Consider the following 23,340-nt stretch of genomic DNA (forward strand, 5'->3'; position numbering starts at 1 on the left):
AAAAAAAAAAAAAAAAAAAAAGCACACATTTTTACATTTGGAAAGTAAATAAATCTGTGCAACATTTTTGTTTAAGAAGAGCATTAAAATCTGTCTTTATTTACAAGGAAGAAAGATTTATAAAAGAGCTATCCCACATGAAGTAGTTACTGGTTCTGCTACCCTAAGAATTGCTAAGGAAGGTAGAAGGATAAAATCCCCAAACGTTTATGCTGACTATGCTTCTGTTCTCTGGAACCTATTTCCTCATTATTTTCAAACACACACACACACACATTTTTTAAAATCCATATGTCCTCACTATGTAACAAATTGACACAAAAAAATGGTGTAAAACATCAGAATGTGGGAATACCGTTAACAGTTAAGAATGATCAATTACTGATAAAACTGATGCAGAATTATTAGTACAAATCCAGATTAAAAAGCCTCTGAGTTAGAGACTGATAAGTATTCAAAAGGCCAAATCATAGAAATTAAATTTGGCAGCTAATTGGTTGTCAGTTGTCGTCTGGTTGAAGAGCTCCGTTACGCATCAATTCCTGACAAAAACAAACAAAGAATTAGACTTCAGCACAAATATCTCAGCAATGGCAAAAATCAAATAACTCCAAACTTCTGCTCCTATATAGGTTCAGGGTGTTGCAGTGAGACTCACTTTAAGGGGTTCAGTTGTTTCAGTTTGCATATTCTCCTTGTCGTGTTGGAAAGCTTTGCTGGGATCAAACCTGCGGCGAGGAGCACCAGGGAGCTTTGACTTCAGCTGCTCCAGATCACTCTTTTGCCGGCTCACCTGAGACCGCAGCTTAGACACCTCCTACACACACACACACACACACACACACACACAGCCAGAAAAACGAAATGTGGATGAAGTACAGGCACTTGAGCATTGAGACAAAACGTGCGTGTGTGGGGTTTGAGAAGCAGACAGTGGTGCTGATGCATCACCTGTTTTAGGGCGATATTCTCATCTTTCAGCTTCATCACATGTTTGATCTTCTGCTTCTGGTTCTGGTGGCCCAGCAGGCGAGCGTACGCATCATTCAACTTGTTTAACTCCTCCTGGTTCGCTCCATTTTCATTAAGTAGTGCATTTCGCTCTGCTGCAAACGCATTGAGCTGTTCCTGTGGGCACACATCAACATGAACATTGAGAGGCTTTAACTCATCCATTTGTTTCCACTTAGACCTGCAGGAATTGATTGCTTTGGCCACTTGGGTTCAGCTCAACCAGCTGTAAACACAACAATGACATACAGCATTATCACCTTTATATGGCGAACATGTTAGCAAACAACATGCCCATTTACACATCCAGACATGGAGCAACTGCATTCATTTGGGGTATTTCTAGCCAGGAAATAGAACTCAAAGTCCTGAGGGAAATCATCCAGCTCTTCGCTATGTTTACCAGCTGGACACTAACTTCATCAGTCTGCTGTTGTCGGCTGTTTTCAGCAAAAAAACAAACAAAAACAAAAAACAGTGTTCTGGGGACGGAAACAAGCAGGGAGACTGAATCGAAACAGTGAAGCTGCAGCCTGTAAAACCAAACCAATGAGCTGAAAGACACTAAAATGCTCCTTAAAGCTGAGTGTAACAGCAGAGAATAGTTATCTGTGGTTTTGTTAGTATTTTTTTCCCACCGTTAATATAAAAATATTAATGAGTGCAGCTTAAATGAAAGATGATCTGGGCTACTTAAACTTATGTGGACACGACTGACCTGGAAGGGCCTGACTTTCGCAAACAGCTCCTCATATTGTTTCCTCCAGTGTTCCGTCTCTGACCTTGGGGAGCTAAGAAGAAAGAAATGACAAGTTAAAGCTTGCAAATTGTGAAGAAAAAAAAGGGAGAAAGAAACAATAAAAAAATCCAATCTTGCTCACCTTTTCTCCCGTGCTTCAGTTATTTGTTTTTGGAGTTCCTGTCGCTGCTCCTCCATCTCCCACTGCAACGTAACCTTTTCCTGTGCGAGTACCTCTACCTGCGCCTGCAGAGCTCGTCTGTCTTGTCGTTGTTCTTCCAGCTCACGCTGCAGAGCCAGTGTCTTCTCCTCCGTAAGGTCTAATTGGGCCTGGAAGCTCAAACCCCCTTGTTCAACCTCATCCAGGCGAGACTGAAGCTGCTTTCTCTCCTGCTCTGCCATGTTTAGTTGATTTTCAACAGCAAGCCTGGTCTGGTCCTTGAGCTCTACTTGAGACAGAAAATTCCTCTTTTCCTTGTCTACTCTCTCAAGCTCGGTCTGTAGTCTGAGCACCTCTGACCTGACCTGCTGGTGGTCTTTCCTTTCAACCTCCAATGCCCCCCTTTCCTCCTGAAGGGCTGTCTGGATTTTAACTCTCTCTTCTCTTTCTTGTTGGAGCTGCTCCATTATTTCCCCTTTTTCCTGGCAGACCTCCTCTCGCAGCTCCTGTGCTTTTTCCTTCTCCTTTTGGAGCAGAGTGATGCTCTGACCTCTCTGTTCCTCTAGTTGCCCCAATGCCTCTTCTCTCTCCTTTATCTGCAGCTGTAGCTCCTGCTGTAGCTGACTGATCAGGGCAGTGTGGCTCGCCTCCGTGGCCTTCATCTCCTCATCTTTTTGTGCAAGGCGAGTCTTCACCTCCAGCAACATCCTATCAAGTCAGGGAAAAAAGGGAATATTAAAAAAGAAAAGAAAAGGTGGAATAGTGACAGTTATTTCAACACAGACTGAAAGTGAATTTGAAGCATACCTTGAATTCTCCTCCCTGGCTTTCACTTCAGCTAACTGTCTCTCCTGGTGGTCCTCTAACCCCTCCTTCATGCCATTGATCTCTTCCTCCTTCTGTTGAATCACTTTGTCCATCTCCTCCTCCATCTGCTGGGTCACTCTCTCCACCTCCGCTTCCAGCGTTTTCTGTCTTCCCTCTGCTCCCTTCAGAGCCTCTTTGGCGCTGAAAAATAAGACAAGCAGCCTGTGAACTGTACACGCTGACAGAATGTTAAGCTGAACACAAATCAAACTGACTCCATTCCAGGAATACTTCAAGAAACACTGAGGCTCGAGCGCTCACCTTTCCAGCTCTGTGACAATGTCAGCCATCTTGCCCAGTGAGCTGGTGTGCGCCTCTTGGAGTTCTCTCATGGCGGCTAAATGCTCCTCTTTTAAAGCAGCCACATCATTGCTCTTACTAAAAATGACAAGCACAGTTTGGATGTGTTGAAAGTAGGTATCTTGACTTTACTGCTCTAAAACACAGAACTAATCATAAGCTTTCACATCCTTTTATTTCGGTAATTTTACAAAACTCTAATGCTTGTGGAAATGTAAGTTAAAACAATAAACATTTTCTAAAATACTGGTCCATGATGTCAGTACATCAATACAAAAGTCTTCCGTCAATGATGAATTTGCACAACAGAGTAGTGCTTTAATAATGTTTTTGTAAGCAGAGCTGAAACAATTGGCCAATTCAAATAGTCATCAATAATAATAATAATAATAAATCATTTCAGTCTTACAAGCAAAACATGCCAAATATTATCTGGTTCCTAGCTTCTCAAATGTGACTATTTGCTGCTTTGTTTGTCATGCATGATGGTAAACTGACTATGTTTGGGCTCTGGACTGCTGGTCGGAAAAAATTAGACATTCAAAAGGAGTCCTCCTGTATTGTGTTCTCTACTTTACAGCATTTCATAGACTAAACAATTATCGAATAATCCAGAAAACAACAGATTTTTTTAGTTGTAGTTCAAATTTGACACAAGATGTTTGTTGACTATTTTTCCCTCTGTCTCTACTCTCAACTGTCTAATGAAAACAAAAAACAACATGTTCCCCTCCAAGTGCCCTGGTGCCCCTCACATTCCAAAGAAGAGGTAGTGAGGTGGCTCACAAACTTGAAACTGGTCATAAACAGAAATAGACAGCGACCTACTGTCTGTGTCAGACCCGTGACAGACTGGCAACCTGTCAATTATTTTTCTCTACTTTGTACTCGGTGAATGCTGGGACATGCTCCCAGCTGTCTGTGGCTCTAAATAGTAACAGACAGGCAGTGGCAAACAAATTTAAAAAAAGCTGTTTTGCAAGTGTGGTGGAGAACGTCTTTCTTGTATGACTTCCAAACAAATCTTGATACTTGAGCTGGAAATGGAAGTTTTACCTTTACCTTTTCTTTTCTTATCAGTATGCTTGGCCTTCGGTTGCTCACCTCTCCAACAGTGCCCTGGTATCACTCAGCTGTCTCTCCAGCTCGCCGTTTTCCTCCTGCAGCCTCTGGAGGGCCTCCTCACTACTCTCCGCCACCTCCTGCCTCCTCTGCTCCTGATCCTCCAAGAGAGCGAGCTCTCCCAGCACCTCCTCCAGCTCTTCCTTTAGCTGTCTCAACTTCTCCTCAGACTCCTCCCTCTCCTGCTCCACCAGCACAGACAGGGAGTCCACGAGTGCCTGCAGAAGAGAGAAAAGAGTCAGTTACAGCTTTAGGCGATTCTGCACTGAATCGAAAAAGAATGGCTCATGTAAGACAGAAAAAAACGTTTGTGTAACCTTCTCTTTGGTCAGTTCCTCGGTAAGAGTAGCATGTTCTTGCTGGAGCTGATCCTGTCTCTTTCTCTCATCTTTTTTAGCCTCCTTTAGTAGGACGAGCTCCGTTTTCAACTCCTCCACTCTCCTCAGCCCCTGCTCCTGAGTCTTGCCTAAAAAACAAAAAATATATATACACATCACATAGCCATCAATTTACTTTTGCAATTCAAATTAACATGGCGATAGGATCTTGGCGAACGTACTTCTCTCTTCCTCAGAGAACAGATACCTCTGTTCAAGATGCGCCACTCTCTCATCCAGCTCCTTCTCTGTCCTCCTGAGCACCTCCCTCAGTCTAGCAAGCTCTGCCTCCTGCTGTCGAACTGTCGCTTGAGAGTCTTGAACTTCTTGGTTGGCTGACTTTGTTTGCTCCTTCATGTCGCTCGCTGACTTTTGCAAAGACTTCAGCTCCAGCTCTTGGTTCTCCAAACTCTTCTCCACTCTCACTAATGCTTTCTTTGACGCCTGCAGCTCTTGCTGGTACTTCTGCGCCTCCTCCTCTTTTTGTCTCAGCACATCTCGAGTGGTTTCTAACTCAGACTCTAGTTGCCTGTGGAAAAGTGACAAATGAGTGTCATGGTATACAGTTGAGATCTAACTTGCTTGGCTTGAACCATTAGGTATTTGCTTACTTCACTTTCTCCACCTGGGAAAGAGAAACAGTGTTCTCCTGTGTCTTCTCTTGGAGCTTCAAGCGGAGATCCTACAAAAATACAAACGGTTCATGCATGTCTTTCAAAAAGTATGACTAGAAGAGGGAAGAAAGATGTCCACTTCTGTAAGATTTGCTCTTATAGGCCTAGTATATACCTGGATCTGGTCATTGGCTTCGTCCAGGTATCCCTGCACCACTCTGATCTCCTCCCTCAGCTCCCGTATCACAGCTGGAAGAATATAACACACAATTATGGGTGGAAGTATAAGGAAGCAGACCCGCCAAACACAAGCAGGAGCACCGTTACCTGTGATGTTTATTTGTACATCAAGGGCAATAATACAGACAAACATGCATCTGTGCATAAGGCAGGCTGGAAAATCTGGCAACTGTGTGTCAAGGAAAAACCAGGCCATACACAGAACTTACCATGCAATCTAGCAGTCTCGTTCTCCAGCTCTTCATTCTGGGTTTTGGTCAATTGATGAAGGTTCTCTGTAAAAAGGTAAAAATCACAATACAGCCCTGGTTACTTCATCATTGCTGTTCATCTAATGTGTATGCTTTATACATGCAAGCATGTTAATTTCACTAGCAGCACTTTATGTGTTACCCATGTCTTTATTCCTGTCCTTTAGAGCAGTGACAGTAGCTCTGGCAGCTTGGAGATTAGTTTCGAGCACCTTCAGTTGGCCTTCTGTGTTAACCTGCAGGATACTTAATTCCTGGACGGACACACACACACACACTATACATAAGCATCAGCATCTACTGCAGCTGAAAATGGGCTCATAAACTCTGAAGATGAGGGATTTTATTAAATAATAAAGGAAGTAAGTGTACATAAGTCATACCTTGTTTTTAACATCCAAAGTGTTCCTGGCCTCCATCAACTCCATTGTGAGAGAATTGATTCTCTTTTTTGTAGTGTCAGCAGAAACCTAAAAAACATGTACTCAGTCACACTTTCTGTGCAGCACTGCTAAGAAATAAAAAGCACCTAAGACACATCTCATCCAGAAGTAATCAAGACAAGATGTTTCTAAATACACTAAAGCCTAAATATAAACATAAAAAAACAAACAAGCACACCTTGTTTTTTAGGAACTCGTTGACTTTCTTCAGCTCAGCCCGCTGTCTTTCAAGGGTGGTAACATTGGCAGCAAGGCCTGTCTTCTCCCTGACAGCAGCCAGCAGCTTGGCCTCCACCTTCTTCAGTTCCTCCTCTACAGCCAGCAGGCGACGGTCCTGCTCCCCTCGCTGCTGAACCAGGGACCTTATCTGGAAGGACACAAAGCTAAGGTCATGAATACCTGTAGTAACAGGAACAATGACAATGTGAACATCTGCTGATGTTGCTTAGTTATGACTAAAGGACACAAGCCACTGATTACAGAAGACTAATGATAAGATTTCTGTGGTAAACATATAGCACAAATGTTCCTTTCATGAAGTGTACCTCTTTCTCCAAGAGCTTCTGCTGCTTCCTTTCCATGGTCATGCAGTTCTTCTCTTTCTTTACACTCGACCCTTCAACCTGGGTTTTCACAAGACACAGAGGGTTAGTCTGATGACAGGAGCAGCTGTAGGACTAGCAGCTCTGTTATTGAGCCATCTAAGGGTCGTTATTGCATGCTGACATATGAGAAAACTTACAAGACCATCAACTGACAGAGTCCTACGAACAGGTGACATCAGGGCATTTCTGGAGGGCGATGGAGGTGGCAGAGCAGCTGGAGACACAGACGAAAAGAAGTTATGAACGTGATGTTTTAGATATCATTTGTTGCTTTGTCTTTCCTTGTTGCACTGTGCTTCTCAGATTTACCCACCTGCTTTAAGAAGTCTGAATCGATCAGATTTGTCGAAGGAAGCAGCTCCCTTCAGGTCCCCAGGTTTAATCTCATAGGATCCCGGTGGAGGGGCACAACCTTCGGCCAACAGCACAATGTTAGCCACGTTACTTCTTTGGTAGTTTATCTAACGTTAACCTACGTCCGCTTGCTTTGTTTTTACTTGATTTCATTAACTTCAATTAACCTAGTAGGATACCACACTGATTAAGTGTATCCTAACTAGTTAACGTTTCCTTAGCAATTACGCTATGTGTGTCAGCTAACATAAGCTACTTAGCTACCGTTGAACTTGGGTGGATAATTTGCCAACATGCTACTCGCTACTAGCTTTTAAACGTTACTTACCTACGTTCTCGTTGAACCTTTTCAAAGGGGCTCTTGAAAAAGACATTTTTAATCCACTGCACGTAGCTAATTTTCAATTTCCAACCGTATCGATAAGGCTGCAGTGCAGCTCCCGATGACACACAACAACAAACGCTTCACCGCTGAAATTTCAAAATAACGTCATACGTACGTTTACGTACGTGTGGCCAATAGGCATCCAGTCCTGGATGACGCTGCCCCTCCCATCCTTGACTTCCTCTCATATTTTCATCCAAACCCGCTTCTACATAAGTAAATAAATGATTGAAATGTGTGTAAATTCATGTATCGTAGTACTATATATATATATATATATATATATATATATATATATATATATAAGTATTTGTAATAACTATAGTATACATTACATATAGTGGCTTTGAAAGATATCAAAGTCCGCCTTGAACAATCCCACAATGTGTTTTATATACACCTTTCTTAAATTCTCTTCATGTCATTAAACTATGTGTGCACGACAGTCAGTCAACAGCTAATTAAGTCTGAAAAAACGAGTCTGTTCACAACTTAAGTTAACTTAAGAGGAGCACATAAAGGTAGAACCCATTGAAAACCAATATCGTAAACACAACTTCCTTTTTGTTTTCAGTTAAACATTTTTTATTTCATGGAAATACAACATAATTTCAAATCCTTTGCAGGACCATTGTTGTACATTTTATATTCTTTTTCTCCATTTTTTTTGTACTTCAAAACATGGTCACTTGTACAACAATATCATAAACAAAGCCTCATGTCACAAATGGAGCCATTGATGACAATAAATTACACTTGCCATGCTAAGGTTTTGAGATGATACATTGGTACCTTCAGTTTTACTAGATTAACCTTTAAATGAACAATACGTCGGAGTTGAATAAATATGATAAAAAGACACTGGAGTTACAAAAAGAAACTTTGTTCATTCAAAACGGAGCAGAAAAAGATCACAGGGTTGTTTGAGGAGGGTTCCTTCTTAATAATTAATTTGCTTTCCTTCATATGAAAAGAAAATAGGGACAAATTTTGCATATTTTGATAACACTGCTAAATCTAAAGCAAAAGTCCAACAATAGTAAATACTGACTATATTTAGGAAACTGCCCTTTAATTATAACTGACATTTTAGTAATGTTTTTTTTTCCTTTATGTGCAGAGTATTTCATAGGTCTGCTAGAGACCAACATCATCCATTCACACTCAAAACAGGTTAATCTAGTACAGCACTGTCTTTATACAACCTAGAGGTATTTTCTAATCTTGTTTCTTTTGTTGTTGTTGTTGTTTTTTTCACTTTTGAAAAAGCAAACACATTTACCCAGATGAAGACGCGTCTTTTCCAAATTGTAAATAATATCACTGTATTCATGTACAGAATATAAAAATCTTTCCAACTGACAAAAGAGAGAAAACAAAAAAAAGTTGATGAGGTTTCCGGCCCGTAGTAGAGTGGCAAGTATACCAAGGATGTGTAAATTAAAATATTAATAATTAAAAACAAGAACAATTACAACACTCAACACTTCACTTAGTTCAACAGTGAAATTTACAGTGGTACCGAATAAAAACGTGTCAGGAGGAAGCAAGAAACCAGATGCGGTTAGATAAATAAAAAAGCAAATCAAGGATGCGATGTACCTTCATTCCTTTGAAAGCAAGCAGGTGAAGAAAAAAAGCAATGATAGACACTGTGCATCATGAAAATGGGCAGACCAGATTATCATACAAATGAGTGAAGAGTCTGAAATGTACCACGATAAACAGGTTTGGGTTGTAATAGAGGACACGCATGATGGTAGCACAGGTGTACTGGTGCCTGCGCTAGTACTGTTAGTAGCTGTAGTAGCACTTAAAAGCACCATGTTTTTACTTAAAAGATATTTATATAACTTAGAAAATTAGTCATTTTGTTGCATTATTTAGTATTTTATTTAAACTTTGTTAGGTCTACTTTTTGTCTCGGCTCTTGATTGCAAATTCTGAAAGGCGTTTTTTTGAGTCCCGATGGCTGTGACTTCAAAACAAGTGGCTTCAGATTACAGGACAGAGATACTCTTTTGGCATTTGTGTCAGTAGTCCAATCCACAGGTGTGCAGCGGAAGGAGTAAGAGAAGGCATGCATGAGTCTGAGTGAGAGCCACACAGATAGTAAAATAAAATAAAAGAAGGAACGGCGTGAATATACACTTCCACCTCCAGCCTGGTCCACTTCTAGGAGTTAATGCTTCGAGAATTCAAAGACAGCCACATTTTAGAGAGAGGAACAGTTTGAGAGGATTTGTCTTTGGATTCTTAAAGCCAGTGTGGAGCCATCGTGGCAATCTACAAGACCAGGAAGAGGCAGAAATTGTGTGTGTGTGTGTGTGTGTGTGTGTGTGTGTGTGTGTGTGTGTGTGTGTGTGTGTGTGTCTAGGTGTGAAGGGTCTTTTTCAACAGGTGGTAGCCAGGGATTGGTGTATAGGAGGCTGGAAACAGCGCACATGCTCCACAGTGGAACTGTCCGTCTCCACCGCCTTCATGTACTTGTTGAGGATGGCGAAGATCTCGTTGTTGAGGATCTGGTACTTCCTAATGCGGTCCGCCATCTTCTTCAGGGGCTGTCAACGAAAACCAGACAGAAAATCATGAATAAGTCAGATCTCAAGAGGCGTGTTTTATGCGTATTAAATGCAGTAAATGTAGTGGATAAAGTATACCCACCACATTTTTGATGATCTCATCCTTGCCGTCCTGTCTTTGGACTTTCAGCAGGTGGTAGCAGAAGTCAAAGAGGTCAAAGCGACGCTGCTGTCCCAACAGAACAATGATGGCACAACCGGCCCAGTTCAGCCCATCGCCAAAGCACTGCCTGGAAGGCAAGGCACGTATAACACACGAGTGATGTTTCCATTAAAGTGAGGCACAAGTCTTCAAATTTCAGCAAAATAAAATGCAATTAAATTTTTTTCATCAGCTGCTATGGTGACTGAACGGAGAGACATGCAGAAATGGTCCCTATCTGGACCTGAACCAATGTGTGGTCACGTATGCGTGCCACAACTCCATTCTTTTTATTTTATTTGATCTGTTTTCGGCTCTCCTGCTGCAGTCGAGTCATGTCATGAGTGGCAGCATGATACGAATACTTTGTTTACAGCAGAAGGAGAAGAAGCAGATACTCCAACATCAAGGTGTACTGAAAAAGTCTGTTTCCCTTCAGCTTTATCACATCCTCTCTTTCTACACATGCCAACTTTTCCACCTCAGCCATGAGTAAAAACTTTCACAACATTCTTTTTGCCAAATTTCTGGTGTTTCCAATGAATAAACAGATCAAGCTTTCAAACAACAATAAACAACTACACAAATTCCTCCAGGAGAAAAATCAGGGGAAAATACTTGCTATTTTTGAGAGAGCATTTGCATTCCACATTGACAAACCAACATGCAATTTAAATTGGTAAGACTTTCTAAGATCATGTTTGACTGCATATGTGGTTGATAACTGAAACATCTGCAAACACACTCCTACAGTACACGCAGCAGCCGGGTGCCACTTACTCTGCTGTGAACTCGTGTGTGCCCACAGGGATGCAGTAGACGAACTGCATGGCGCTCCACAGGCGATGGAACTCCATACACTCGTCAACGTGCATCACGCCGTTGGTGGGTGGAGGCCCACGCCACACTCCATCCTGCAGGAAACTGCGGATGCGTGTCAGGATGACTTCGAACATGGAAAGGCCGCAGCAGAGGCGCTCTTTGGTCAGCAGGTCCCCCTCACGGGCAATGGCAATTTGCTGGTAAAAGAGAACAGCCACAATATATCATTATTATTAGTGGTATTAAAATATCAAGGAGGAAAGTGTTTAATCAAGTATTATATATACAAAATAGACTATAAAGTAGGAGAGACAAAGTATCAGATATGTCCTCGTCTGTCTGCTTTCATGCCTGTCAGCCCTCTTCAAGACAGAGTGGTGCTGAACTCACCTGAGGGGTTCCCAACCTCTCAATTAGAGGCACAAGGTGGAGAGGGGCGTACTTTGCTTCCAGCCTTTTCATCCTCACCTCCAGACGCTCTCCCTCTGTATAACGCACAAACATAATGAAATGAGAGGGCCAAGTACACACTGTACAAAAATGACACATAAATCAATGGGCACTGGACTGGACACGAGTAATTTGATTTGTTTTTACCCATCTGCCTTTACTTTACTGCCTGTAACCCTTGTGTATACCTTTGATGTAGACTCTGGGCAGAATGTTCTGGAAGGGGGCGGCATGAAGCAGGTCACACACCTCCTCCTGGGACTAAAATTCAAGCACAACACGAGACAGGGTCATTTCAATTCAAAGAACACCACCCTCTGTGCTTTATGGATCCTTACAGAGCATGCAGGTAGCCATGAGGTGATGTTGAAAACTTCCAGCTGAATTCCTTAACTTAGTCTCAAAGTCAATTAGGTTGACACAGAGTATGATAGCTTTTCAAGGATATTTTAAAGTTATAAGAAAACTGCCATGAGCTCCGTACTGTGGCAGTATACTGATGGATTACTCACTATCTTCATCTTATGCATAGAAGGAGATAAGTTAACTGATGACTGATTGTGAGTGTGTGTCTGTGTGTATCAGGAGGCTATGTTTATCGTGCCATGCTGACAGGCCAATATTAGCAGGATTATAATTTGTCACACTCCAGGTAAAAGATCCCATCTAATCTGGTTTAGCAGCAAGACGTCAAGTTTACAATCATCTTAAAAACATCAGTGTGTTAGTGCTATGTTAGCTATGAGAAGTCATGCTGACAGTGCTGACAGAGTCACTTGTCCATCTTATTTAGCTAGAAGGTTGTCACGGCGATTGTTAGTCAAGACAACAAGCTGTAGGTCAAACTAAATGCCGAGATGCAGCGTCTTGAAACTAAAGGGTGATGGATGAGAATAGAGAGCCATGCAATAATAAAAAAGCCACACACACACACACACACACACACACACACACACACACACACACACACACACACACACACACACACACACACACACACACACACACACACACACACACACACACACACACACGTCGGTGCAGTCAGACAGAAATGGTAGAAAGAGTGACAGCTGAGTAGTGTTATGTAGACAGGCATCACAAGTCCCAGAACCAGAGGAGAGTATGGAGAAAGAAGTGCAGAGTTAAGCACATGACTGTACCAACAACCAACCAGAAATGTACTCTCACCTCTTCCATGGAAGACGAGGACATAAAGATTCTATAATACAGCAGACAAATGTGTCTTTTTTTTTTGACTTATTATTGTCTTGGTCTGTCGTCAAATACAAATAATTTCTTGAGGATTTTGTGTCAAATCTCTTCCAATTCCTAGTAAAATAAAAAGACACTAAAATTGTCTCAGTCCTCTTGCTTCCATGGCTGATTGGAGGTGAAACCGTGTGTGCCAAACTAACATGGTGGAAAAGAAGAAACAGAAACACAACAGTCCAAACCAACAAGAGATAAAAGAGAAAAAGACATTCAGTCTCTGTTATTTTGACAAAACCTAAATCCTTACCACCTGTGGTAGTTGCCAGCGTGTAAGGAAAAATAGAGTTGTATTTCAGAAACAAAACCCATCACAGATCAAACATACTTACAGGCACACGGACTTGGGGCCTGACTGTTTCTGTCCGTGGCATTAGGACATGAATCAACATTATAAATTGGACAGAAACCTTCAGGCACCCAGGTTTATTGTTCACCCACACAAAAAACATGGCAGTCAAAGACGGCTACACATTAGCGGTCCCTCACACTGAGGGAATTAACAGTAGAAAGGTTGGGAAAACAGAGGAATAAATGGAGACAACTAATGTGGCAAGAACGTACAGAAATAAACATAAGATGTCAAAACAACAAAATTGAACAGGGGTATAATAATATAACAGTTTGAAGGGAAATGGAAACTTGTTAAGGAAATGTCCTACCAGAGCTTGCTCGATGAGCAGGCAGAAAAGGATGGCATTCCCCACCTCCCTTAAACTCTGGAAGACATCTGTCTTCAGCTCAGCATATTCGATGATATCCTTGAGCTGATGGTGGAAGAACTCCAGGATACCTGGAATGGCAAAAATGGAAAAATATAGCTATGATGCCTCGCAAGTCCACATGCAAAATCTGTTACCGCACCACCTTTTCCTTCCTACAGTCAAACATACAGCCAAGCATTAAGCGCCCTCTAATACCTCATTATGTCATTGATAATCTATTGCTACCAGGATGAATCGGGATGATGTCAGCGGACCGGCGTGGCTGCCCTGACCCACATTTGGCCCGAGCATCAGGCCCTCACAGCAGAAGACGCTAGGCTCATTAACTGCCAACAGTAAGATCACAGGCAGTAAGCCAGGTACAGAACTCAGGGTACAGAACATCAGTAATCTACAGATTACTCAACCCTCCTCATAGGGATATCCCATCTGACTGGCCTCTAATCTGCACACACAGCTCGGGCCAAAATGCACAGAGAGGTCAGGAAGTACACAAAGATGCAAAGTAAGTAGGAAGAAAAGTAAAGTGTCTTCTACGCTTTAAAGGGGACACGCAAAGGCATGCCTGATCGGATTTATCTCATTTTAATTTTATGGTGACAAATAGATCATTTATAACTCTTTCTGTATTTGTTTTATTTATATTACAATATACCAACTATCCCAAACTTGATTTCCATGGCAGCAGAGTTGCTATTTTTCATTATTATCAGCATGCTAACCTGCTGATGTTAAGCAGGTATAATGTTTACCACGTTCACCACCTTTGTTTAGGGTTTGCTACGTAGCACAGAACACAAAATACAGCAGAGGGTTATTGGGAGTGCCATTACCTGTTGAGATATTTCAGTCTGGACCAAAATGGTAAGAGACTGTGGTAAATTCACAATTTCCAAAATGTCCGCCACTCTACTATGCATCTAAATGTAATAAGCATCATTTATCACAGCTTAAATGGCATGAAAATTGGTGTTGCAAATCTCGTCAATTCCACAGATATAACCCCGCATGCACTCTTTTCACTGTAACAGTGGGGACTGTAAGCTCACCGGGGGAGCCGTACTCATGGCGCGGTAGGCGGCAGATCTTGGGCATGACTTCTATCAGTGTTTTTACGTACTGCAGGATGGTGCCCTGTAACTGCAAAGGGACAAGGACGATAGATAGAGCACATCAGACGAGAGGGTAGAGAGGGAACAAAAGAATTCACTGTGAGAGGGGAGGGAGACATGTCTTTAGGGATGCAATGGATAAATGAAGATAAATACCAGGCTCTTGACAATCTTAAGCAGCTCCTCCATCACTACAGCAATGCCTTGGTAACCAAGGAGACGGCAGATGGTCTTGAAGTGGGGCGGGCCAACAAAGTTTCTGTAGGAGCTGTATATGTGGGAGTAGGCAATGTTGAGAGGCTGAGAAGAGAAGAAGAAAGAGAAAATGTGCTAATCTGGAACAGTAGGAAGACGGGGTTTCCTTACACATACTGCTACAAGATTTGAGGAGAATCTTCACTGTAATATCAAATACAAGTCACCAGTGGCACCATACCTTGGACCCATACAGGTAGTAAGGCTGCACGTTGGCTGGCTTGTCTCTTTGAGGCTCCTGAGTGAAGGGAATGGCTGTGCGTACAAAGCTGAAGAGAAATCGACGTTTAAAACCAAAAGGAAAAAGAAAAATGGCTGTTAAAATAAATGTATCTCTACAAACAGGCAACGACAAACTGACCGGTTCGTGGATCCGTTGTAGCAGTAGTTGGGGAGGAAATCGAAGTTGAGCTCCCAGAAGACGTGGAGCGTGATTCGCCCGTAGGGAGCGGAGACGTTGTGGTTGGCCTCGCGGAACATGGCGTCAAAGCTGTCCAGGGTCATGTGCTTGGACAGGAGGCGGTGGGTTAGTCTGTTGATCTCAAGCAGCCACTCCAGCTCCTGTCACAGAGGGACACAGAGTTTGTATGTGAGGGTTGATTGAGGAAATGAAGGGGAAAGCAAAGAGTGTGTATCCCCGGTGTGTGTGTGTGTGTGTGTGTGTGTGTCGTACCACTATGGAAGTGAGGTCCTCGCTCTCAAAGCGGCTGATGGCATGGTCCAGGGACTTGTACATCGCTGCCGAGATCCTCTGGGTGATCAGACGGTTCAGGTCAATAGAGCGACCCAGCAGCTGCAAGACACAGGAGGAATGGTTAAGAAACACACAAATAAAGTGCCAGAAAGGTTTTACATGAAGGCCAAAAATGATGGCTGTCAGTCTGAGAAGTAGAACAGAAATAATGGCACCCTAGAGGACAGTTCATGTTTCCAGTACCTGTACGTGTCTCTGTTTGAGCAGCGTCTCGTAGCGGTTCGATGGAGGGTACGGGATGATCACGCCATAGTTTTTACACTCGGCTCTGAAGCGCTTGTCTAGGAGGACACTGTGAACCAACAAAGCATGCAATTTAGTAGATGAAGTTTGCAGAGACTGCTATAATATCTGCCAATGACTCCAAACGTATAAAGGGGGAAGCCACTCATCCTACCTTCCAGCCATTGCTTTGTAGTAGGCAAATATCTGATCTGCTAACTTGTAGACAAACTGGTCAAAGCAGAGGTTTACCTAAGAAGAAGAAAAGCACTGTGAAGCAAAACTGCATTTGAATTTTAAACAAGACTGATTCAAGTGACGGCCATAAGACCTTACCTCAGCCTCGATTTCATCATAGAGGAACTGTTTCTTGAACTTAGTGAGAGCGTAATAGCCGCTGTCATTATACAAGTCTAGAGGGTACAGCACATATCTGGAGGAGGGAGAATGGCAGTTATAACAAAGTCTCAAGGTACAAACACAAGCTTGAGTTTTTTTTCCACTGGAGGTTTTCATCTTACTCCATCATAGAGGGCTCCTTGGTCTCCAGGATGTGGTCGGTGAGGATCCAGGGCATGGACATTTCAATGGGGAACTGGATTCTGCGACCCATGGTCAGCTCCAAGAAGAACTCTCTGAACCACAGCTGGGACAGGTCACAGCACTGCTGCAGGGCCTCTGGACAGTGCAACGACACAAAAATTCATTTGAAAACATTCAATCATTTTTACAAGAGCGGCTTCAATACAATCGGTCATCCTGGCAATTTATTTTATGCTTTTTGTGCCATTTTAGCGTTTTTGCAATCTATGTTGAGAGCTTGTGGTCACCGCTGAAGTTGAGCAGGTGTGTGAAGAAGAAGGATTGTTTGTGGAAGTCTTCTATGGCCACCACTATGGGTCCATCCAGACTGCTGCGGAGGGTCTTCTTTGAGCCACTCTTATCTGCTATCAAGGATTCCAGCATAGTGCGCACCATGTACAGCTGCAGAGCAGAGAAGAAGGTAAAAAAAAAAATCAAAACTGACCCAGCAAGTTCTAGGAGACGAATGAAATGAACCATTGTTAATCATTTGCCACCACATTATTAAACATGACTGACATTTTCTGATTATACTTTGCATGCAGCATTTGAGTTGATTCAAGAGAAACATTTGCACTATTTTGGGAGGAAAAGGAATAATAATTGATGATTTCTAACCTTCAGAATAAAGGGCAGCGTTGCCTAGTTACACCATCCACTACAACTCACTATGCTCTCACACTGCATGTCAAATGATGAGTCTCATTTGATGTGTGGACCATTAGGCCTGCTGTATGTAAGTTATTTTGGGGTAAAATTCTAACCAGTTCACAGGATTGCTCTACATATGGGAAAGTTTGTACTCAACTATTTTGTTTTGGTCAGAGCCAACAGCATTTCAGCTTCTGGTGTCATTTGGGCATTTGCACTCCACACCAGTAGGGGGCAACAGAATAGCTCTGGTGGTGGCCCTCACTTTTATGTAATGAAATGCACTTTTACTCTTGGTAGGTGGTAGGTTTGAATAGCGGAAGGCACAGCAGTTCTTACAAAGCAAAGATAAAGATAATTCATAAGCAGTAAGCGCCATACCATAAGTCAAACTTCCTCACATCCTCTGCACTTCAAACGGCAACCCACCACCAACACACACAACACTGTGCTTCAGGTTAGTATTCGTCTTGTAAAGCCATTCATTCACTACAGTGTCAGTTGGATAGCTTAGCTGCTAACCTTTTGGAATGTACACAACCCTGTTCTGTCCCATATCCTACCTGTGTGCTGGAGGGTCCTACAGCCCTGCGTGGCACTTTGATATCAAAACCACCTTTTGGGTCCTTCTCTCCCCTCAGACAGGGGTCATTCGGTGGTTCCCTCGCCCCCTCCCAGTCACAGACGGTCTTTCGAATGGCCTGAAGAACACTACAGACAAAGAAAATCGGATTATACTTTAACAGTTAAAAACACAAGAGCCATAAAATGAAGTACTTTTGATCCGATCATCACTGTGTACCTGATGAGGACGTTCTTCTTTTTGCGTACAGCCTGGCGCAGAGGCTCTCTGAGGGTCATCTGGGCAAAGTCCTGCAGGGCTGCGTAGATGGTATTCCTGATGGCTTGGTTAAACACAGACTCCATTCTGCCCATCAGAACCTACACAGTTCATTACACAGCACCATGATCATCACCGTCGTCTTGATGATAAAGACTACTGAGCATCAACTTGCTATTAAAAGGAATCATTTGACATTTTGGGAAATGCACTTATTTGCTTTTTATGCAGAGAGTTAGATGAGAAGCTCAATACCACTCTGTCCATTAAAAGATGTCTTCCAGACATTAAAATACTCTGAATAATCATTTGCGTTGAACAAAAAGTTCAATTACTTCTTATATATACACATATTCCTACATCACGTTCACTCCTTCTCCCTCATTGACAAATCCAAAAATCGAAGAATAGACTGAGCCAGGCTAACCCATTCCCCCGTATCCAGTCTTTATGCTAAGCTAAGCTATCCGACACATATGAGAGTGGTACTGATCTTCTCACCTAACTCTCAGAAAGTAAATAAATGTGTTTCACAAAATGTCAAACTATTCCTTTAAGGTTAACAGTGGACGACATCATAGCTGTTTGGAGGATAGTTTCTCATATTGGATACAATTATCTGACAAACTAAGCTCCATTAATATATATATATTTATGTACACCAGTATTGTACCTGCAGCCCCTTGATCATGGCAATGACCTCCACCAGTGCAAACTTCTCCTCACTGGTGTAATTGTAACGCGTGGCTCGTTCATACTCCTCCGCTGTGCCTGGGCAGTCCTTGTTACAGAACTTGTCTGTGGGATGGACCAGCTTCCACGAGTACTAAAAAAAGAAACAAGGAGAGCTTATAAATAGAACAAAGCTACAATGATCAATGGCAAAATCACAAACTTTTTCATACCTAAACCCACACACATTGACTGCTGCACAACATTATTCCTGCCCACACACACACACACACAAAATCAATCCCTTGCTTTTACTCACAACTTCCATGACGTGCGTGCTCCACTTGGACAGCAGCTGCAGACCCCTCAGAGCGAGGTCGAACAGCTCTCGGTACTCCTCGTCGGACTTCTGGCTGTCCAGGCCCGAGCCTGTCACCACCTCGCTGTTGCTGTAGCGCGCCAGCTCCGAGATGAAACGGATGTGGTCCTCCCTGATCTGCACCATCTGCTCGCACAGGTTGTACTGCGGCGAGATGCTGCTCTGGGTGCACGTCCACCTGGGCACAAAATGGAGAAGATGGGAGGGTTTGGGGGGGTGGGCGGGAGCAGATGGCACGGCGGTCAAGAATTGCTTGTGGTTGAGAGCATCTCTGTAATGTAGGTATATAGACGGCCAGACTCTTACTTGGACTTGTTCTCTTCGTAGTGAGCGCTTGTCTCAATGTAGCGCGACAACTCTATCTGCATGTCTCCAAATAGCGGCACCACTTGGAGCTGAACAGCAGAGGGAAGAATGGCTCACACTCAACGTCATGCACACAAACACAACTCTGGATGGAAGAGACGCTGAAAAAGCAAAAAGCCTTACTTTGAAGAACTTGTCAATCTTGCTCAGGTTGATCCTCTTTTTTGCATCTAGTTTGTAGATATTACTCACATTCCCGTCCATCAGGTAGAGACCAAAGCCCATCACCTGACACACAGAGAGAGGCGATTTGTTTTACATGAGCAAAGGACGTTTAGCCGCCGTTAAAGATCAGACTATTGGCTGTTACTGGTTGGCAGCAGGTGAAGATGTCAAAATGCTTGTACCTTAAGTAGCATGTGTTTCTCACTGGGTGTCAGATACATCTTGTTCTCATAATAGTCTACACAGATGTTGACAATGTCTGCCAAAAGTTCCTCGTAGCCAGGGATCACCTCCAACTGTTGGTGCAGGCACTACGCAGAAACAGGGACGGAACAACAGGTCACCTTCAGATAAATTCATTTACAGGCAAATGCCACTACCCTGCATATAAACATATAAACATGTTATATATATCTAGATATCTATATATATCTATATATATATATGTATATATAGATATATATATACATATATATATATAGAGAGAGAGAGAGAGAGAGAGAGAGAGAGAGAGAGCAATTACAAAATTTTCATTATGTTTCGAATGGGCTTTTAATGGGCCTCTAAGTTATTAAAAATGCTCAATCTATAAAAGGGACCATACAATCTTTGTAAGTTGAACACTGCTTGTTCTGTAGGTCAGACGTTAATGTTTAGGTTAATAGCTAAATTGCTCCATAAGACACTTTCATTCAGACTGCACAACAATCTGTCATGTCACCCTTTGGAGAGTACAAATGTGAGTCACTCATCCGCTCAGTTTATCTAGCGAGTCATTTCCTGCAGTAGTAGGTTAGAGGGTTGCTGTAATTTTGTGTTATTACAGACTAAATATTTTGATTAAAAGGTCTATTGTGCTTATTTTTTATTTATTTATTTATTTTTTACAAAAATGCACTGAAAAAATGTCTGTGCCCTCAACGTAGTTACACGTTTATACACCACACACTGACAGTCCAGAGTCTGCACACCAACCTGAGTGATCCTGTTGTGATTTGCTAAAAACATGGAGAGGTTCTGGGACTCCTGGATGGACTGAGGGTCAGCCATCTTTCTCAAGAATTGAGCTGCCCTGGAGGTAGAGGAGGAGAGACATGTTAGCTCTAGCGGAGCTAGACTACCATGTTTACGATCAGGATTCCTTCATTTATGGTTCACCTACCTTTTGTAGGCAGAGTGATCATTCTTAACGCTACACTTCATGTTCTTCAGCTCGTCTAGCACTGCAAACATGTTAATAAATTTGCCCAGAGTGAGCAGGTAGGCCTCAGACACAAAGTCCTTCCTTCTCTCTGCGTGACACAGACGCTTCACTTCACTGCAGAAACGTTCTATGGCTTTCCGCTGCAAAGACAAAGAAAACAGGATGTACGGAATTGTTTATTGACAAGAATATATTTAAAAATGCTTGCATTAACATGCAAACTCTGCAATGAAAATGAATTCCATTATATGAGCCCAATTGCAGGGTTTTGTCTGGCATGTCTCTCTACCTTTTCAGGTTCAATTAATGATAAAATATAAAAGACACTGTCAGGCAGTCTTACCTGGAAGTACATGAACTTCATGAGCTTGGTCACTTCAGGTTCTAACACCTCCACCGTCTTCTCGTAAATCTCCACTCTGTTAGGCTGCTCATTGCATTTCACCTAGCAAACACAAGAGGGTGCCATTGCACAGCTTGATTTTGCAGCAGCAGTACAGTATGTTTAGCTCAGCTAGTTCATGGAACAGTTATTTTGTCTGCAGATAAACGTTATACTTAACAAAGTTTATATTTTTCCCACCACCATATACAAGCTGTAATTGGCCAGTTAGGAGAAATTATATACACACGTGTACACATTGCATAACTATATATTATGTACATGTTTTTTCAAATCAATGACTAGATTAGAACTCAATATATTTCCAAAATACGGTGATCTCTGATTTATCTTAAAAAATGTAGTTAGTCAAAACAAGTGAATGCAGGGTAGAGGCAAAACGCTCTGGCCGAATGACATCAGGTTTGGTGAGGGAACGGTCACATTTCATCCAGTCACAAACATTTTTACTTTACAGAGGAATTTATGATCAACCTTTGTTGAGTCTCTCTTGGAAATTTGACAGTGATGCAATAAAAAGTAAGAGATGAGGCATCTTATTAAGTGCAAGTGTGTGTGTGTGTGTGTGTGTGTGCGCGTGTGTGTGTGTGTTACCTGGGGAATGGCTCTGGAGCAGCTTCTCCAAGTGTAAAGCATCACAGCATACTCATGTCCTTCCTCCAGCATCTCATTCTGCACAAAAAATATATAAAAAAGACATAATTTACAGCAAATATTCAACTGCGAAAAGCCTCGAGTGTATCCCCCTAATGCCTTGTATCTCTTACTTGTTTAAATTTTGCAAAGCCACTTAACAACAAAGTATTATGAGATTATTATGAGATATAATATATCTCAGACGAGTCACACACTCCAGGATGAATGGGGCTTGATAAATATTTTAGCAGGGGAACATTTCTTCCATTCAGAAGTAGGTGAGAGAGATTTCTCCATCAGTCTGCCTGAAGAGAGGAGTGTCCTCAAATAGACCAGCTTCAACCTCAATGGGACTTCCTGAATAAATAAGGTTAAATAAAGCGCTACTTCCCCTCTTTGCCAGTCAAATCACACTCACCATTCATTCACCATCAGGAGAAAGAGGTTTACTGGTCCACTGCCTGCCTGATTCACCAGCGTGTGAGGGAAGTGTGTGTCTATATGAGTGTGCATGTGTGTGTGTGTGTGTGTGTGTCCCGCCACAGGCCTAGCCAAATCCCAACAAAAGAGCTGAATGATAATCAATTCACCAAAAACACAAGGCTCTCTTTAAGGGCGTGAGGCTGCGTCCCACAGTCGGCTTTGTGTTCACTGAAAGGGGAACAGCAACTATTTAAATATACACAACAAAAAATGTATTCAACCAATCAGATGTAAAAACCAATACGATTGAAAGCCATGGCGTGTGTGTGGGGTTTTTTTTTGAAACTGGAGCACATATCTCACCATGCTGGAGTGGACTGTAGCTTGCTCTATATATCGAGCGATGCCGGTCACAAATGCATTCCTGTCTTCAAAGTTGGTGTCAAAATTAGCCTGCAGAGTGAGGGAGAGAGGAGAGAAAGGGGCACATTGAAAATGTCAGAACAACTGGGGATGATGGTGGGTGGCAGCAACAGAGTGTGTGTGTGTGTGTGTGTGTGTGTGTGTGTGTGTGTGTGTGTGTGTGTGTGTGTGTGTATACCTGGTACATGATTGAGGAGGGAGGGGGTTCGATGCATGGCTGCTGGTCCGGGAGGGGCAGTTCCTCCAGCAGGTCCACATTGGACAGGGCATCTTCCAGGGTCACGTGGGTCGTCATGGTAACAAGGCGTCACTCACACAACACCCCAGTCTGACAGAAATAAAGAAAGATAGAGCAAGGATATGAGATGAGGACGCAGAAGATGCAAAATGGGACTGTATATGCAACCAGGGGCACTTGTACCCCGGGGGGGTTATTCTGCAGTTGCCAGGAAATACTATTTGTTGAGATAAATATATCCAGTCAGAGTTAGAACAGCTTAACTTCAATGTGTTGCAAATAAGAATCCACGAAAAATAATTTGCAAGCGAGCAGAGAAGTTGAAACAGTTGGCTAACAGTTATGGACGAATGGTCAAAATAGATAGTAAAAGTAATGGATAACTGGTGGAAACGTCCAGCTTCTTCCATGCCAAGTTGTAGTATTACAAACGCTTAACCAAACAACCTAATCATCACAACATCATAACTGTTAGCCTCAATAATGTGCAGTTTAAAGTCTAGCCTAGATCAAATGAATGAGGAGGGTGACATATGCCAATTTAAATATATGC

The 23,340-nt window shown here is 42.5% G+C and overlaps 2 protein-coding genes across 5 annotated transcripts; both read right to left on the minus strand.

The window, feature by feature from the left end:
• Window positions 1–133: 133 nt before the first annotated feature.
• On the minus strand, window positions 134–7,483 carry hmmr (hyaluronan-mediated motility receptor (RHAMM)). Its single transcript, XM_070913448.1, has 20 exons — window positions 7,412–7,483; window positions 7,043–7,141; window positions 6,867–6,943; window positions 6,670–6,747; window positions 6,303–6,491; window positions 6,065–6,151; window positions 5,824–5,935; window positions 5,640–5,705; window positions 5,366–5,439; window positions 5,188–5,258; window positions 4,759–5,105; window positions 4,517–4,665; window positions 4,182–4,417; window positions 3,039–3,155; window positions 2,718–2,918; window positions 1,893–2,618; window positions 1,730–1,802; window positions 952–1,128; window positions 659–817; window positions 134–542 (listed from the first exon to the last, which is right to left on the minus strand). The coding sequence occupies exons 1-20, from the start codon at window positions 7,455–7,457 to the stop codon at window positions 501–503; spliced, it is 3,126 nt and encodes a 1,041-aa protein (XP_070769549.1). The 5' UTR covers window positions 7,458–7,483; the 3' UTR covers window positions 134–500.
• A 2,378-nt stretch (window positions 7,484–9,861) lies between these two features.
• cyfip2 (cytoplasmic FMR1 interacting protein 2) lies at window positions 9,862–22,844 on the minus strand. 4 transcript variants are annotated; one of them, XM_070912785.1, is made up of 29 exons: window positions 22,728–22,844; window positions 22,490–22,579; window positions 21,662–21,739; window positions 21,008–21,109; window positions 20,623–20,804; window positions 20,436–20,532; window positions 19,643–19,771; window positions 19,419–19,523; window positions 19,236–19,324; window positions 18,870–19,107; window positions 18,552–18,704; window positions 17,840–17,979; window positions 17,601–17,748; window positions 16,635–16,788; window positions 16,326–16,482; window positions 16,141–16,237; window positions 15,980–16,056; window positions 15,766–15,874; window positions 15,502–15,621; window positions 15,190–15,389; window positions 15,010–15,097; window positions 14,730–14,873; window positions 14,511–14,601; window positions 13,399–13,529; window positions 11,653–11,725; window positions 11,405–11,499; window positions 10,973–11,211; window positions 10,133–10,280; window positions 9,862–10,029 (listed from the first exon to the last, which is right to left on the minus strand). In XM_070912785.1, exons 1-29 carry the CDS (start codon window positions 22,842–22,844, stop codon window positions 9,862–9,864), a joined length of 3,759 nt encoding a protein of 1,252 aa, XP_070768886.1. The 4 variants fall into 4 exon arrangements, with proteins under 4 accessions (XP_070768886.1, XP_070768887.1, XP_070768889.1 ...); XM_070912786.1 differs by lacking the exon at window positions 22,490–22,579; XM_070912788.1 differs by lacking the exon at window positions 21,662–21,739.
• Between the last annotated feature and the right edge of the window lie 496 nt (window positions 22,845–23,340).

The sequence above is a fragment of the Enoplosus armatus genome, chromosome 10, assembly GCF_043641665.1.
Source record: "Enoplosus armatus isolate fEnoArm2 chromosome 10, fEnoArm2.hap1, whole genome shotgun sequence".
Lineage (NCBI taxonomy): Eukaryota > Metazoa > Chordata > Actinopteri > Centrarchiformes > Enoplosidae > Enoplosus > Enoplosus armatus.